This window comes from Sarcophilus harrisii, chromosome 6 (assembly GCF_902635505.1).
Source record: "Sarcophilus harrisii chromosome 6, mSarHar1.11, whole genome shotgun sequence".
In the NCBI taxonomy this organism is placed as follows: Eukaryota; Metazoa; Chordata; class Mammalia; order Dasyuromorphia; family Dasyuridae; genus Sarcophilus; species Sarcophilus harrisii.
In genome coordinates this window covers 238,206,226-238,225,069 of record NC_045431.1, presented here as the reverse complement: position 1 = coordinate 238,225,069, position 18,844 = coordinate 238,206,226, and the positions used below count along the sequence as shown (strand labels likewise).

General features: G+C 45.2%; 1 protein-coding gene across 1 annotated transcript in view; it reads left to right on the top strand.

The window, feature by feature from the left end:
* Positions 1-816: 816 nt before the first annotated feature.
* Positions 817-18,844, top strand: part of ANO1 (anoctamin 1) — a 157,086-nt gene continuing 139,058 nt past the window's right edge. The window contains exon 1 of the mRNA XM_031943607.1: positions 817-1,205. Coding sequence (XP_031799467.1) covers positions 1,139-1,205 — 67 coding nt within the window. The 5' untranslated portion in view covers positions 817-1,138. The remainder of the gene's footprint in view (positions 1,206-18,844) is intronic.

The window sequence follows — 18,844 nt, the reverse complement described above, 5'->3', positions numbered from 1 at the left end:
CAGGGGTGAAGGAAGATCATTTACTGAGGGTGAAAATCCTTCTTAATGATCCAAGATGTCTCCAAAGGCAATGAATGGGCCACAGTCATGGGAGGGCATGGCTTCTCCATCGCTGGAGGTCTTCGGACAAAGGCTGGATGATTGGGTGTGCTGGTCAGTTAGGGGGTAGACCAAATGGCCTCTGAGCTTCCTTCCAGCTCAGATTCTGTGAATATGGGGTCTCTGCGGTGGGGAAGAATGGAGCCTGGATTTAGAACTTCATTAATATAGGGACTCCCAGAGGAGGAAACTCCCTCTAACAGTATATGGTAGCACCTCAGGTTAGGACTTGCTCAGGGTCCCAACTAGCATGGATTGGGGCAAGGCTTGCACCCAAAACTCTTGCTGGTTCCAAAGCCACCTCTGCATGGACCTTATTTCCCTGTCTCTCATTCTGTGATACAGTGGGGAGGTTGGGGGGAGAGGGGGACTGGTCCCAGTTGGGCGGGAAAGGAACTGAAGGTCAGAGACCCAAACTCTCATTTCAGCTCAGCCACAATTCTCTCTGTGGTCCTGAGGGGCTCACCTCTGCCCCAAATCTCCCTTCAGGAGGAGGGGACTAGGCTGGCCAAGATGGGCTCCCGCCCCCCTGGCTGCTCAGAGAGCCCATGACTCAGAGTCTAGCACCCAGAGGCAGCTTTCCCTCCTGCTGTTTGTTGTAATTTTGGGGAAAGAGCCAGAAATGTAATCGTCGGTGGAATGTTGAGGGCAAACACCGTTATCACAGATTCCAGCGCCCTGTTTGATCAAATGAATCATAAGCAAACTTGGGGAGGCTGAAAATTAGCCTGGCTTCCAAGAGAGCCACACAGCCTGCCTTCCCAGACCTCCAAAGGAAGAGGCCCTGGGGAAGATCAGGCCCTGGGGAAGATCAGGTCCCCAGAAAATCAGTCCCTGGGGAAGATCAGGTCCTGGGGAAGATCAAGCCCTGGGGAAAAATCAGGCCCTGGGGAAGATCAAGCCCTGAGGAAGATCAAGCCCTGGGGAAGATCAGGTCCCCAGAAAATCAGGCCCTGGGGAAGATCAGGCCCTCAAGCTTACTCCTGCAGCCAGGAAGTGTCTCTCCGGTGCCCGGGACTCTCTGCAGCTGGAGTCTGACATGGAGAAGCCGTCACCATCCCAGGAGGAAATTGCTGAGCAGATCACCCTGGACCCTCTGCTGCCAAGTAAGCAAAGACTGCTTAGTGCAAGTGCCATTCAGTGGGGCAGGGTTCAACTCCCACATAAACCAAACCCAGTTTGCTTGCTCTTTATGCAAAATAGGAAACTAAGGAAGAATGACTTAATGAAAGTCCATAGATGGGTTTGTTCAGAGCCAATATCTTGGTCCAATCCAACAGAACCAGCCTTAGCTTATAGACATCCTCTCGGTGTGTCTCTGTCTCTCAGTCTCTCAGTCTCTCTCTGTCATGTGGGGTGTGTGTGTGTGTGTGTGTGTGTGTGGTGGGGCAGAGAGTTATGGGGATGGGGTGGGTAGGTCTTGGACTTAGATCCAGGGAAGTAACTTCAGTGTGGTTAGCAGCATCGAAATCTCTGCTGTGATGCTAAAGAGGAATGGTGAAGGGAAGGGAGATCGAGGAATCACTCAGTGCAACCTCTACCCTGACCGTGAATCACCAGCAAAGAGGCATCTGAACTCTAGGGGGGGGAGCCCACTACCTGTAGAGGCAATGTACTCCAGTGTTCAGACAGTGCTCATTGATTGGGAAGAAGGTTTCCTGCCTGGATCTGCCTCTCAACAACTCGGCTCTCCCCATTCCCTCTTCCCCCTATCTCCCAGCTCACCCCCTCCTAGTTCTGTCCTCTGAGGGAGAAACTGAACAAATCCATTGATATGTAATGGCTCCTCAAGTTCTTGACCACTGCTCTTGTGTCCCCTATAAATCATGTCCAGGAGACATCCCCGGTCCCATGGAGAAAACTCCTATGGCTTAATCTCTAGGACCCTCCCCATCCCAATTAACCAAGGTGATCTTTCTCACCATAAGTATGTCTCTAGTAGCTTAGAAATGGAGGGAAAAAGAAAATTATGGTGGTGATGTCATTTCAGGCTGACTCTTTGCGACTGCATTGGGGGTTTTCTTGGCAAAAATACCGGAGTGGTTTTCCATTGCCTTCTCCAACTCATTTTATGGATGAGGCAACTAAGGCAAACTGGGTAAAGAGACTTACCCAGAGTCACAGTTAGGAAATGTCCAAGCGAGATTTGAACTCGGGGAGATGAGGCTTCCTGATTCCAAGCTCTCTTGATTCTCCTGCGGCCCCTGGCTTCCCCAAACAGGAAAACCTGGGGCTAAGTACATCCCAGTCTGAATCGAGCAGTCCGGCAATTAGCATTTACGAAATATCTAGTAGGTATCAGGTGCTAGGAACTGCGACCTAAAGGATTCATTGAGTCACAAGCTCTGAAATGACATTATTCTTCCCTTTTCTCTCCCCGCTAAGGCAGAACTTCCCATCTTTTTCACCCTGGTTCTAGCTACCAAGGAAGAAAGTACCTGATAAGCTAATTCACACTAGTATAAGAAAAGCTGATATCCCTTAATCTGCTCTCAACTCTTGGCGCTGAGATGCCTGATTCCAATTCTCTCTCTCCTCCAAATCACCTCCTTCCTTCTTTCTTCTTTGTTGAGTTCCCCAGAAAGCTGTTTTGAGGAAGGGTCAGATCAGCCTCATTCTCTGGACTTCATTCCCTCGCCCCCAAACCTTTGCAGTCCCTTCTCAGGGTTGTCTCTCCCCTCTCCGAAGCTCCCTGAGGTCAGACTCGTCTCACTTTCCTATTTATATTCCTAGCCCTCCATGTGCTGCTGGTACAGAGTAAGTGCTTGGTGACTTAACTGTTGAAGGCTCCAGCATCCTGGTCTCTCCCCCAGGATAAGGACACGGCAGTCCTGCCAGTCTCTCAAGTTCACAGCTCTCCCCTGTCCCTTCCATCTTCTAAGCAGCTGCTAAGTCTGGCACATCATACGTACCCCCCCCCATTCTAGTTATACCTTTTCCCCATTTTACTTCCTTCCCTTAATTATCTCCTATTTGTCCTATAAACAATCCGCTTTGTAGAGAAGTGTTTGCTTGGTTTTCTGATTGGGTCACAAGCTCCCGGAGGGCAGGGTCTCCGGCCTCTTTTTGTATCCCTAGCACTCAGCACAGTGCCAGGCACCCACAGGTGCTCTTGGGTGGGCGGATATTTCATCTGAATGACTCTCAAAACTTATTTACAACATAATGGGGGATGCATTGAATTACTAGTGCTATGACTCATGTATTGTGTTAATAATAATAGCACTCCATTAAGTGTTTGTGAAAAGACATAAAGAAAAGGAGAAAGTGGCCCGGGAAGCTAAGGCCGAAATCCACCTCAATGAAGCTTAGACTTAGACCAAGCCCATCTGGTCCAGCCTTCTCATTTTTCAGATAAACTGAAGCCCAAAGGGATTGTGGTAGATGGTAGAGCCAGGATTTCTGCCGAGGCCTTCTGCCACCAAAGCAGATGCTCAAGACTGCACTGCCCACTGGACTTCCCTGACTTCTGCTGTTATATTCTTTCCATTAAGAAGGGAGGAAAACACAGATTGGGAAAGGATCAGTATGGGCGGGGGGGGGGGGGGGGGGGGGGGGGCGGGGGGAGGGTATTGCTAACTATCTCTTCCCAAGCATTTTCAAAGAGTTTGTCACAGTAGAGTCCAAAGGAACAGCTCTGAAACGATGAAACTTTAGTGACCCCAAGGAGGCTCATGGGGCATGCTGGGAACAAAGGCATCATTCTCCTTGGAGTCTGAACTTCTCACTCAGCTTCTTTCCCTTCCCCCAACACAAATCATAGTTTGCCCTGTCCCAAGGTCTCTTTGGACCATGACAAACTGATAAATTGGCCCTGTCCAGTTGTCAGCTGCCAGAAGCCCGCCCTAAAGGATTTATGGGTAACTGTTGGAGAGAAGCCTGGTTTTCCTAAGTGCCGAAAGGGGGTTTTGAGCATGACCCATTTTTCCAGAACCTTTTTTTTGCCACCATCTCTTAGTGGGAAGCTGAGAGGTGATCAGATGAGTCTCACCCGCACAATTTCCCATGGGCCTGACGGACAGCATGGGCCTTGGCTGTCCACTCTCATGGAAGCCAGAACATTTTGTACTTACAGGCTTCCCAAGCCCCTATTAGAAGGGACCGACACTCTCGTTCTGCAGAGGAGGGAGCGAAGTCTCACAGACTTATAAATCTCACAGATTGTAAGGGGTAGAGATGGGTTTGAAGCCAGGTCTTTGGATTCCAGAGCCAGCATCAGTGGTTAAGAATCCTTTGTTCATCTGAAAGGGTCTGAAGAAGACCAACAGGAAAGCTGAGGCACAGACAGAGGCAGGAGCAGGGCCTCCACCGGGAGCAAACAAAGCCATGATGTCCCCTCAGAAATAATGAAAGATGTTTCCAGCAAGGAGGGAGGAGGAGTTGGAGCTGGGAGCAGATGCAGATTGAGCAAGAAGATGCTGCTGAGATAGGCCTCTAGTAACGGGCTCCAAGCCTTGCCAAATGCCATGCCACAGATCCATCCCATATCTGACATCCTGTCCCAGCCCACAGCCTTTCCTCAGCCTCGCCTCAGGCTTCCAGATTCAGTGAATTCAGAGCATAAAGGAGATTGCCATCTTTTCAAACATGGACTTGTTTAGTTAAAACCACAGACGACCTTGAAGTAGAACCGGAGGAGGGCATGGGGAAGAAGTGGAAGGACAAAGGAGGATGGGAAATATTTCAGTAAAGTGTGGGGCCCATGGGAGCTCATGCAGAAATTAGGCTGCCTTCGAAACAAATGCCTCTCTGGGACTTTTGGACTACATAGCGCTTTGCACAATGTGAAACACTGTATCAGTGGTAGTTACTGTTATTTGAAATCTCATACTTTTCAATAATAGTTCCTGTTATTCAGTCTCCTTATATTGATCCATGATAGTTACTGTTATTCTAGTCTCCTCAACTGTGTCAATGATAGTTACTGTTATTTTAGTTTCCTCAGTTGTATCAATAATAGTTATTGTTAGCCTAGTCTTCTCAACTGTATCAATAATAGTTACTATTTTTCTAGTCTCCTCAACTGTATCAATGACAGTTACTGTTATTCTAGTCTCCTCCTCAACTGTATCAATAATAGTTATTTTTCTAGTTTCCTCAACTATATCAATGATAGTTACTGCTATTCAAGTTTCCTCAATTGTATCAATGATAGTTACTGTTATTTGAAATCTCAATACTTTTCAATAATAGTTGCTGTTATTCAGTCTCCTTATATTGATCCATGATAGTTACTGTTATTCTAGTCTCCTCAACTGTGTCAATGATAGTTACTGTTATTTGAAATCTCAATACTTTTCAATAATAGTTGCTGTTATTCAGTCTCCTTATATTGATCCATGATAGTTACTGTTATTCTAGTCTCCTCAACTGTGTCAATGATAGTTAATGTTATTTTAGTTTCCTCAGTTGTATCAATGATAGTTACTGTTATTCTAGTCTTCTCAACTATATCAATAATCGTTACTATTTTTCTAGTTTCCTCAACTGCATCAATGATAGTTACTGCTATTCAAGTTTCCTCAATTGTATCAATGATGTTACTGTTATTCCAGTCTCCTCAGCTGTCTCAGTGATAGTCGCTGTTATTCAATCTCCTCATACTTAGCAATGAATTACTGTTATTTGTAGTCACCTCAACTGTATCAATGATAGTTACTATTATTCATAGTCTCCTCACACTGTATCAATGATAGTCACTATTATTTTTGTTCTTCTCATCCAAGAATGAAGTTCAAAGCCCTCTTATAATAATTACTCATGGCACATGTACAGTGTTTGGAGATTTTCCATAAAGCACTGCACAGACCGCATCTCATTTAAGCCTCCCTAAAGTCCTGTAAGATTCCATTCGTATTCCCATTTTACTGAGGCTCGGAAAGCTGTCCATTGGTCACTCGGTCAGTGTCACAGGTGGGGTCCCTCTGACTTCAAAGAGAAGACCCTTCTCATTATGTCAGGTGGCATGAAACACGTCTTCTGAACCTTAATCCACTGTTTTTCCCTCAGGAATCACTGTTTTTTGCCCCTATTGTCTTGTGGATCCTCACACTTTGTCTCGGCCTAAGGAGAGTTGCTTCAGAAATGCTCTTCATCTCCAAATGTCACACTCCTAACAATCCTCTGCTTCGGCAATACTTCTTAAAGCCACGAGCCTTCAGCGTTGTAAAGCCCTTCTGTCTCTTCTCTTCATGGCTCTAAAATTTGATGAGCCCTAAGTATCATCCTCATCAAATTTGTTGATGACATCAAGCTGAGAGGGTTGCAGCCTATTGGATAACAAAGTTAAGAACCAAAAAGACCATGGTGGGAAATGTCATTAGGATGAAAAGAAAGTCTTTACTTGAGACCAAAAGTAATTTTCACAACTAGGAGATGAGGAGGATGTGGCCAGGTTATAGTTCACCTGAGAAATAGATGGGAGTTCTATTCAAGCTCCAGGACATGTGAGTCACCAACATGAGCTAACAGTAAAAGAAGATCCAGGAATCCTGGGATCCGTTGAAAGTGGGACCACATGGCGGATGGGGAGGTGTCGGTCCCTTGTCCTGAGCAGATCCTCAGCAAGCACTAGGAGCAGAAAAGTGCTAACAGTTAAGCAGAATCAAACTATAGATACAGGCTAAAGTGAAAACCAGAGAAGGTCACTTGAAATGGCCAGGAGAAAACCCAGATCTGGTTTCCTGGAGACTCCCGGCTGTCCCTAGAAATTATGCTTAGACTCCCTGGGGTGGGGAGCTGTTACAGAGTGTGTCCGTGACACTTAAGAGCCCTGAAGAAGAAATCCATCACCAAATCAATTATTAGGAACGGGACAGACAAACACAGGGTGATGGAGAATAGGCTCAGGGGTGGGGAGAAGAGGCCGGTTTGTAACTAGCAGAGGACAAAGATTCCCAGAGCAAAATTTCAGTCATTCACTTAGCAAGCAATGATTAGGTATTAATTATTACAGACCCTCTTAATGCTACCCAAGTTTGCAATACCTATCATCTTTACTGCTGTACCTCCCAGTTAGTTTACAGCAAACTTGTAATGCTCTTAAACTTCAGGAACTTTTTTAGATAAACTATTCTTTCATCCTGGATTTTTTGGATTTTGGAAAGTGGTTTTTTGAACCCTAAGATAAGACTTTACATTTATCTCTGTTAAATTTCCTTTCATTAAATTCATTCCAAAGTTCAAGTTCATAAAACCTTATTGGGTCTTGATATCAGGAAGATTCTAGTCCACGTCCTGTCATTAATTTGTTGAGCATATCATATCACTGCTGTCAACCTTTGTTTTCTCATTAACGGATTAAGTGAGATAATCTTTAAGTTTGTTCTTTGCTCTAAATTCTTACACATTTGTATTTTACCAATTAAAAATCATTAAAAACAATTCTCCAAGTTTTTGGACATCAAACATGGCTTTGGATACAAAATTTTGATGAGATAAAAGGTAAATAAATCAACCATATGGATTATCTTTCCTTGAAAAAAATTTAAAGAAAGAAATTTAAAACAGGGATCAAATTTGTCAAATAGCTGTAGGGTAAATAGAGTCAGGGCATGATATGGAAGCCTGAACCAGGGCACAAACACTTTTCCCAAGTTATTCAGGCACTGAGAAGAAAGGTTTTCAAACTTGGAAGTCATCTGGTTTCAAGGGTTTCAAGATAAGATTATTCTTATGTGATAGATGGGGACTACAAATTGATATTTACTTTTCTGAGCAGTCTAGCATGTTATGAATAAAGAAATGAGTGAAGGAAAGGAAAAAAGTTAAGCCCTTACACTGTGCCAGGCATGGTGTGAAGCACTTTATAAAAATTATTTCATGTGATCTTTGTAATAAACCTTGGGAGATGGGCTCTATTATTATGTTCATTTTACAGACGAGGAAACTGAGGTTCAACCACTCTCTATGTAGACTAGGAAATAATTATCCACAAACCATTACCATATTTATTCTAATTATCCTGAGCTCAAAGATAATATAGTAGTAGGTTTATGTTTCTTCATTAATTATTTTTTAAAAAGCAATGTCTTTCATTAATTTATAAATGAGCTCTGAGCCCCTTCTTCACAATTATTCAAAGCATCATTATTTTTAACATTCATGTAATGATTAGATTAGGAGTTTGTGTTATATGGAGATTTTCAGTCTTCAAGTTTTTAAGTTTTCTATTCCAGATTTATTTAACACTTGAATTCCTGCTCTCGTTTTATCTAATCTGGGTTTGGAGATTAAGTTATTTCTCATCATGGTTGTTGTATTTAATGTCAGGATGTTGTTGGTTAATTTTTTAAAAGGGCATCATTGACCAAAAAAAATTAAAAAAAAAAAAAAAAAAAAAAAGCAATTGGAGGACCTCGCCTAGAATAGCTCTAATCTGCTTCCTTTTGCTCTGGATCACTGGGGACCTGACCACTGCCTGCCCAGACTCTCCCCATTTCATCCCCAGCCCAGCTTGCCTACTTGAGTTCTCAGCACTCTCCCTACTGATGAATTTCTGGCAGGTGAGAGATTGGCTCTTTTAATTGGCTCTCCTCTCTCTTGCTTTCTTCCAGTCATATCAATGGAACACCATTCATTGCTTTGCCCTCTTTGTCAAGCTGATCATCACCAAATGAGTTTGTAAAACAAATACTTAGCACAATGTCTGGCACACAAAAAGTACTTAATAAATGCTTATTCCTTCCCCTTTTCTCCCCTTCATCTTGACAATTTCCAATAGGGCCAATGTGTAATCTACCACCTGGTTCTTAGCTTCTGAGAAGTTCATATTGACTCGAGTGTGAGTAGCATCAGATCCCACTGGGCCAGCATTTCAGGACTCCTGCCAGGGCCTGGGAGACAATGTGGCGGTCTCAGGACACGGAGAGTGAGATCAGATGGACTGACATTCCCTTGTCTTCTCTCTTCCCCCCAACATGAGTCACTGAACTGTAGGTCACTGAAAGACCTTCGTGGCCCAAACCAGGTGCCAAGCAAACCACAGTGGGACAGAACCAAGGAACAGCTTGTCCACGGCATGGGCGACGGCTCGGCCTTTAAGAGCAGTTAGTGTTACAGTGTCCTTTCATTTGCTGGACTAAAGTGGTCTAAGGTCCTCCCAGAACATAATCCTATGATTTGATGAGTTTCTTCTTGCCTGAGTCAGTGTCTGTCTGATGGGAATTCATGGGACTGGATATTGAGGGGGTAGAGGCAGGAATAAAGGGAGGAGGCTCAGGTTAGTCTCTAACCCCTAGATGCTGCCCAGTAGAGAAGCCTCCAGAATCTCCATTCTGGAACAACTGGAATTAGACTTGTGTTACCTCATGAAACTTTAAAACTGAAAAAGATCCAATCATATTTTGTCTTGATGGGACAGTGTCTTTCCTTCCCCTTTGAGAACACATTCTCTTTCTCTGTCTCTGTCTCTCTCTCTCTGTCTCTCTGTCTCTCTCTCTCTCTCTCTCTCTCTCACACACACACACACACACACTCTCACACTCACATTCACACTCACACTCTCTCACACACATTCACACTCACACTTACACACACATATACTCACACACACACACATTCACACTCACACTCACACATATACACACACACTCTCACACAGACTTTCACACTCACTCACACACATTCACACTCACACACATATACACACACTTACACTCACACACATTCACACTCACACTTACACACACATATACACACACACTCTCTCTCTCACACACACACACACATACCTCGTAGAGTTAGTTACTATGTTCAGCCATCTTTAGAACAAAAAACCAAACAGTGAGACCAGTAACAATTTTATCAGCAGCAATTCTACTATAAGAGCAGTGAAGGCAGTTTTGACAGAGATTACTTTGCCTTAGAACCTGATTTGGAGCGTGTTTGCAGGGGAGGAGGAGGGCATTTGGAAAGATCAGAACTCTTGCGTTAATGAAGGTGGGGTGATAGGAGCTGTGTCCCAGGATGCAGAAATGTATGGACGCTTAGCCCCTTGTTAGCTAGAATAATGGTTTAAAATAAGAAGTGACCCTATGTCCCGCCAGTAGCCCCGTTCTTCCTTGGCCCATACCCAGTCTCCTGAGTAGACTCTGAGTTTAAAGGGTAAGATAGATGAGCAGAACCATCAAAGTCTGTGCTGGTGAAGAAGGAACATCTCATTCCCATCTGCTTTTTTATGATACATTCTTCTCAAGGCATCTTGGGTCAACCTTAGCCCCATGTGGGAATTCCACATCTAACTTTAACTCTCTTCTGACACCTGCCCCTCCCTGGGGTGTGGCCCTTAGCACCTCACTCTTGGACCATTGTGGGAGGGCCCCCCTTCTTCACAGCTCTCCCCACTCCAGGCCGGCCTGTACTCAGCAGGCAGTGATTTTCCAAATATTCAACAAACTGCTGTAGCTCCCTATCACCTCCAGGATCAAGTAGAAAATCTTTTGTTTAGTCACTCACTCCTCACCTTTTCCATCTTTTTACAATAAGTACTCTCCCTTTCCCCCAAGTCACAAACTCTCTGATCCAGTCACAAGGGTTCTTTGTTGTCACTCTAACTCAGCAGTCTATCCCTCCCCTCTGGCTGAGCCCTTTGCCTGAAAAGCCCTCCCTCCTCCTCTGTGTCTCCTGGCTTCCTTAAAATGCCACCTTCTATAAGAAGCCTTCCCCCGTGCTCCTTTCTGTTATTTTCTCTTTATTATCTCCAATTTATCCAGAATAAAACTTATTCATACCCAGATGTTTGCATGATGCCTCTCCTGTTAGACTGTTAGCTCTTTATTGAACCCGACCTTCTTTATATGTCCAGCACTTTAGTACAATACCAGGTACACAGTAGATGCTTAATAAACCTATGACTGATCGACTGCTCAGCCGACCCTCCAGTAGCTTCCATAGAAGGGACCCTGGACTCCCTTGTCTCAGCCCTCCATTGGGTAGGAGTAGACTAACCCCACCTGCCCACCACTGAAAGGCTCATTAGGAGCCTCATTGTTTAATTCTACTAAGCTCGGGGCACTCTCTGCTGACACTTGCACCTTTATCTCTGTAGGGGACACCCCCGAGCCCCAATCCCTTTGACCTTTGAATCTACTACTTTTTTAATGAGGGACTAGCTGCCCTGCCACTGCTCCCTCCCTGAGGTCTTAAGGAACTTGCCATCCACCCTGCTACTTTTCCAGTCTACTTACTCCTGGCCCTTTGTTTTATCTGCCACAAACAGACATGAGCATGACCCCTCCTTTATGTACTGTATCCCTCCAATAGGATGTGAGCTTCTTGAGAGAACATAGACTGCAGAATGTTTCTATCAGCAGAACTTAGCACAGAGTAAGTGCTTAATAAATGCCTTACTATTCTATTGCATATTGTAATGGGGAGGGAAGGAGACAGAGAGAGAGAAGAGAGAGAGAGAGAGAGAGAGAGATACAAAGAGAGAGAGAGAGAGAGAGAGAGAGAGAGAGAGAGAGAGAGAGAGAGACAAAAAGACAGAGAGACTAAGAGACAGACAGACAAAGAGACAGAGACAGAGACAGAGAGACAAAGAGAGAGAGACAGAGAGACAAAGAGAAAGACAGAGAGAGAGAGAGACAAAGAGAGACAGACAGACAGACAGACAGACAGACAGACAAAGAGACAGAGAGAGATGGGGGGGAGAAGAGAGAAAAGGACAAAATCCTTTAAGGTACAAAAGAAGAAAAATGACATGTTGAAAGTTTCTGTCACACCCTCATGGGAAGAGATTTCCTCTAAAAGGGAGAACAAGTCACAGACCGGGGGGGACAGCTAATTCCCAACTCCCCAGTCTGTAGGATGGCAGGGCTCACACTGTGCAGGACATCCCCTCAGCCCTCTCTGCCTCCACCTCCAAGAGGAGAGCTTGGCCGTGGGGCTTGGGCTCCTGAAAATAAGCTCAAACGGCCCTTTGTGGACTGCAGTTTTTGTTTTCCGCTCTTGAGGCCCACCCAGGCTGGCCACATAAAATGGGGCTGGGGGAAGAACTTACAAAGCAGCCAGACAGCGTCTCCCTGGGGGTCTGTGGGGGTCATCGAATATCTGATTGAAGCTGGTTCTGAGGGGAATTTCTGTGGGGAGAGGGGAAGACAAGACACGAGAACGTCCAAGTGAAGTCAGCGAGTCTCTGGAAGGGCCCGGGACTGATTGGTTCCGGCCACGGGAGGTCTTGGTTGGCTACCAGGCCTTGGTGTGATGTTAGATCCCTGGGAAAGAACACCCTGAGTCTCTTGGGGGAGAAGGGGGGAGCAGTGGACAAAAACTCTCTTTCCCTCTGTAGAAAATCCCCCCTCCCCCCAATCATCCCTTTGTTAGAAGGGGGTGACATTAGTTCCAGGGAGCATCCCCGCTCCTAGGTTTTTATCTGCTAAAAGCAGCAGGAGCAACTCCAAACCTCTGGATCTGTAAGGGGCTCAGCCCAGTGCAGCTCTGGCCATCTGGGGAAGGAAAACCGGCCTTTACAGGGTGCCTGCTTTCACCCTTCTCGGCTTACTTTGATCTTTAAATCAAAACAAAATACTAAGTTGGGACGGGAGCAATTCCTCCAGAAAAGCAGACTTTGCCGGGGAAAAAAAAAACAACAAAAAACTTTGGACTAAAAATCTCGTTTCATCTTCGTCCTCCTTTGCCCTTATTTTTCATGCCAGCCGGCATTTCTCCTTTCCCTCTCTTCCTCTCATTTTGAAAGATCCTTTTTTTTTTAATTAGACATGCTTGAACTCTAGAAATCTCACATCTCTAATGACTTTTAAAAACTCATGTGTATTTTTCCAGCCCCCGTCTCTTTTATGGCCAACAGCTTTGGCCCAGACGCTATTTACTATAAAAAAACAGGATGTGTTTTCGGTGATTCAGTCCGATTCTCGGCTTAAATATTTGCACTATTAATTAAGTTGGGGATAATTCTGGAAAGCAAAAGCCCCGGCAGCTCCCGCATTGGGCAACATCTGTAGCCTCTGGCTGGTGACTAGGCGGTTTGAGGTCATTTGGAACTGGAAGATTCCAATCTAAGGATGTTAATCCCCTTTGGCCTTTTCTCAGAGTTATCGCTTTAAACAAATTGTAGATTAACTTGGAATTCAGGTACTGTGTTTTCGGGGAAAATTACTTAAAATACAAATTGACAAAGCGACCTCATCTCTCCTCCTTATTGGCCATGTGACCTTGGCTCACTCCTTGATTAAGCCGAGAACGCCGGGTCTCAGGCCTGAGTGTGTGTGTAACCCTTGGCTTTGATGAGCACAGGCCCCATGTAGAATCTTTGGGTAGAATCTATGTGCCCTGAGATACGCTGAAAAAGACCAGGTTTGTAACTGGGAGGTTCTGGGTAGCTACAAAATGGCCTCCCCTTCTACCTCCCTCTAGTCTTGCTACCGAAGGAGCCGACGCTCCTGTTGCCCACCCGGGTTCCCACAATGCTTCAGTTTTCTGAAGCATTGCATTGACCCATCACCTTACTCAGCTGCCATGGAACGGTCACTCATCTATGACCTTCTCCTCTGCAGAGAAAGAGTCCCAGGCCGGAGTCAGGAGACCCGGCCTCAAATTTTGCTCCTTGTGTGACTTCATTCAAGTCACACAACCTCAGTACGCCTCGGTTTCCCTGTTAGTAAAATGTAGTCGAGTACCAAAGCTTCCTCTTTTACAGAGATGGTGGAGAAAGCATTTTGTAAACTTTTTAGGATTTTTGTTTTATTTTTCGCCTTCCCATGGGATTTTATGGAGCTGAACAGACACAATTTAGATGTGACCATTTTTCTGGACTTTTAGAACTCAGTGGGGACTCTCAGCTCTGCACGCATGTCCCTACAACCCACTGGGTCCCAATAAAAACACAGCCCCCGCTGCATGATTCACCATTTCACAGAAAGCCAACTCTTCCCTTCCCACCAGCGCGCTCAGATTGGAGTTCCCTTCTCAGGGGAGCTGACCCCTCAAGCCTGGGGATACTGGATTAAAGTCTCCCAAATTGTTATTGAAGCATAAATAATCTTGTTTTAAACTCAGTTCTAGTTTGTTTTCACCCATGGCTCTGTTCCGTGCAGGCATCCGGCAGCCAAACCCAAGTAGCAGCTAACGTGCCTCTTTGTGGTCCAGCCGGACCCTCGCTTTGCCCGGCCCACAACTGGCCAGAAGGGACGCTGGGTCCGATTATAACAGACTCAGGCAGTCACGGGGAGGGCAACATCCTTGCCAGGACCAAGAGGGCTCCAGCCCCTCTCCCAGCAAAAGCACCCCCTCCTGGGCAATCTATTAATTTGATGGCACCTGGAGCTGTCTCCTGGGGGCTGCCTGAGGGGGCGATCAGGGAAGGGAAGGGGTATGTGGGGGTGACCTGTTGAAAAAAGGAGCAGAAGGGCAGCTAGGGGGTGCAGTGGATAGGGTACCAGCCCTGAAGTCAAGAGGATCTGAGTTCAAATGTAACCTCAGACACTTAACACTTCCTGGCTGTGTGACTCTGGGCAAGTCACTTAACCCCAATTGTGAGAGAGAAAGAGAAAGAAAGGAAGGAAGAAGAAAAGAAGAGAAGAGAAAAGAAAGAAAAAGAAAAAGGAAGGAAGGAAGGAAGAAACAGAAACAAAGAAAGAAAAAGAAAAAAGAAGCAAAAGATACAGAGAAACAGAGAGGTTCAAGTCACTGGGAGAACAAATCATTTCACCTTTGGCTACGATCAGCAAGATCAAGAGAGAGGCAAAGGAAGCTGATGGGGAGCCCACTTCCCAGACAAGGTTCCCCATGATCTAGTGTAATGCCGCCAGGGGGCGGTACAGGGCTCCGAGTCCGGGGAGGCAGGAAAACCGGAGTTCGAATCCAACCTTGGACTCTTCCTGACTCTTACTTCCTGCCTGGGTTTCCTCTGAGGATGGTTGTGAAGATCACGTGAGTTCGTGTTTGTAGGACAATATCCTGCACACAGTAGGTGCTGTATAAATGCTAGCAACGGTGAATGGCGTGCTTTTGGCCGGCACAATAACGGAGCAGTGGGTCCAATGCAGCATGAAGCCTTGCCATCCTACCTTCCCAATATCTCCCCTATCTCTCAGTCTCTTCTCTCTCCTCTGTCTCTGTCTCTCCCTCTCCCTCTCTCTCAGATCTGCCTCTCACAAGTCTCCCCCCCAGTCCAATCTATCCTCCATTTAGTTGTCAAATTCATCTTCCTAAAGCCCAAATCTGACCAGTATTAGACTCCCCATTTCCAGCCCCTGACATTTTGTCTGTAACATTGACCGTCCCTCCCCTCCACTTCCTCCTATCCTTCTACAGCCTCCCTGGCCTCTCCTTCAAGGCCCTGCTAAAAGCCCACGGGCTATAGGAAGCCTTCCCAGGTTCCTCCTTCATTCTAGTGTCTTCCCTCTATTGATTATCTCCATTCATTGTATTCTCTAGTACAAGTGAAACTTTAGTGGATTTCTATTGTTTCTGGAGGCTTGTATTTATGGGCAGTTGGATGGCTCAACAGATAAAGTTTGGGGCCTGCAGTTGGAGAGATCGGAGATCATATCTAGCCTCAGACGTTTCTGGGAGTAAACCATGTAATTTTTATTTCATCTCAATTTTCTCAACTACAAAATGGGTTTAACAGCACCTTCCTCCTACAGTTGTTGGAGCTAATGAGACAATAGTTACAAAATACTTAATATAGTGTCTGGTTCATAGTCAATACTAGAGAAATGTTAGTCATGTATGTTTGTATATGTACCCAGATAGCCCAGATGGGGCTACATAGATAGCTAGATCGATGGACGGACAGATAGACATAGACAAGATTTCTTGTTGGCCAGGAAATCAGGAATCTGGAATCAGGAATCAGGAAATCTGGATTCGCATCCTGCTCTAGACATTTACTGAGAGAACATTTGCTCTTCCATTGCATCTGACTTTTGGCGGCCCCATTTGGGGTTTTCTTGCCAAAGATCCTGGGTTTATCATTTCCTTCTCCAGCTCATTTTACAGATGAGGAAACTGAGGCAAAAGGGTTAAGTGACTTGCTCAGGCTCATCCAAATTGGATCTGAAGCTGGATTTGAATTCATGAAGATGAGTCTTCTTGACTCCAGGACCTGCACCCCCTAGCTGCCCCCTAGCACAGGCAAGTCACTTTACTTCTCTGAGACTCAGTTTCTTCATCTGTAAAGTGGCAATAATTCCTTTATAGTCCCTATTTCACAGAGTCATGGTAAAGCTCATAATCGATGTCAAACTTTCACCTTGAAGTCATTGGGAAATATCCATTCTTTTATTATCAGTCAGACTAAGAACACTTATCAGGCTTCAGCTGCACCCCAGGCACTGTGCTAAGTGATTCCTAGGGATTTAGAGACCAAAAAAAATGAGTCCTTTCCCCCTAGAAACTTAGATTCTAGCCGAGGATACTTCTCTGTATAGGTGTGTTTTATATACGTGTGTGTACGTATACTTATGTTTTCTACAGAATCCCAAGACTTTTTGGACACACTGTAGAAAAAGTCATGAATTCTAATTGTGGTATAAGAGCCTATAGACATACAGATGTGATAGAGAAAGATGAGGAGAAGAGGAAGGGAAAAAAGGGGAGGAGAGGAGAAGAAAGCAGAAGAAAGGAGAAAGAGGACGGCAACATAGTGGATAGAGAGCCAACCAGGAAGACCTGGGTCCCACTTCTGATCCATTGGCTGTGTGAACTTGGGCAAATCATTTGCCATCATCCTAAGCAATTGTCTAAGACCAGAAGCTGCCCGTTAGTCGAGGGAGTTTGTAAATCGGGCATTCCATAATCTAACAATCACAGGTCCAGATTTTTTTAAATGAAAGAATTCTACAAAAATAGCATCAATTCTTTAATGATTTATTTTTAAAAAGAGAGAGAGCTAAATTTATGATTGGTTCTCGGCCTTGTTGGCTCCGGTTGAAGGGTTCCATCTGAGCTCAGTATAATTGCAGCCCAGGAAAAAATGACAAGGGAATGAGCTTCCCCGTGACTGCACCCACCTTTATTAATCACTGTTTAATACATTTCCAAAAGTAAGACCATATTAAAAAATGTGCACTTTTAAATCTGTCCAGATGCACACAATGGCCCATCGCCGGCCCAGCACGGTAAATAATAGATGTTAAAAATAGCCAAAATACGTATTTACATTTTTTCTGAGCCTTTATGGTTTATAGTTCATCGTCCCAGGGCTAAGAATTCTAAAATTCTCTCTGTGTATTTACACAACTGAGCTTTGCTATGTACTATGTCAGCCATCAAACCCTTCCAAGAAAAATGGGTTTTATCTCTTTTCTTTCCTAATTCCAGGGCATGGTCTAAGAGTGGATTAAATCAGAAGGAAAAGATATGTGCAGTGAACTTGGCCATGGCCAGAGACCGTTCCAAGGAAGGCTCGAGGCTCACCCCCATCTCTCCCCCAGGGACGGGTGAGCCTGGGTTAGTCACACATCATGCCATCCGTGGTTGGGTGATGTCTTCCATGGAAGGGGAATAGGGTCCTTCCCAAATGTGCAATTTCCTGGTCAAAATGCTAGTGGCCATTTTCTGAAAGAATGGCCGCTGCTAGAAAGATCACGAGGACACGAGTTCAAAGGTTAAAATCTAGTTTCCAACGATTTATTTACTTGTTCCCTGTCCTTGAGTACCTGGATCTGTGAAAATGAGTAAATTGAATGAGGTGGGAAATTTAAGTTGCCTTCTGGTTGAGAAGGGTAGGTGCAGATACCTGGAGTTAGGAAGACTGGAGTTAAAAATGGTGCAGTGGATAGAGGAAGTCAGGAGGACCTGAGTTCAAATTTGACTCCAGATACTTAGCACTTCCTAGCTATGTGACCCTGGGCAAGTCACTTAACCCTAATTGCCTCAGCAAAATAAATAAATACTGCCTCGGCACTAAATGATTGCTAACTTTGGGATCCTTGGGAACATCATCTAACCTAGTTGCCTCAGTTTCCTCATCTGTAAAATGGGATAATAATAGCACCTTCCTCCCAGGATTGCTGTGAGCATCGTATGAGATCATATATGGAAAGGTAGTTTAATATCCTGCTAGGAGAGACTCCGCGCATGCAAAAAAAATGTCCCAAACGGCCCCTGCCCACAGAGAGCTTATAATCCAATGGAAAATCTGGGTTCAAACCCACCCCCCCCCACTTATTAGGAGTATGAGATTAGCTGACTCATTTAAGATTTCAATCAAGCAAGTCTTGATTTGCCTCCAAGATGCAAACAAATATAAAGCAAGCCATGTACAGTAGAAGGAGGAAATCCTGCCAGAAGGCGCTGGGATTTCAGGGGGATAGAGAGGTGGGATTTGAGTTGGGACGGAAAGCCTGTGTATTCAGAGATAAATTGTTATGATTAAATCCACTCCCCTGAGCTTCTCCAGGCTCGACCCAGAATCGTTTTTCTCTTGGTGGGTAGCAGGGCAGCCGGCCCCAAAATCAGGATGGCAAAAAAGAGCCCGGGCTTCCTAAATATAGAGAGCGCATTGATTTTTCCTTCTCGCAGATGTTCACGGCCCCGCTCGATCTTGGACATGGAAAAATGAATCATTTTGAGACTGGAGCACACTTAAAAATGCCAACTCTTTGAAAAATGGAGCCAAGGCTTCCGGCCCCAAAGCTAAGGGAAGAGGAGGCACCGGGGGAGAGACTAGGAAAAAAGCACCAACTCTGCAGTCAGGGGACCTCTATAGGTCCCCTGTGCTCACTTCTTTCAACTGGCAGCTGTCACTTAAACTGCCCATCCACAAGATGAGGGACTG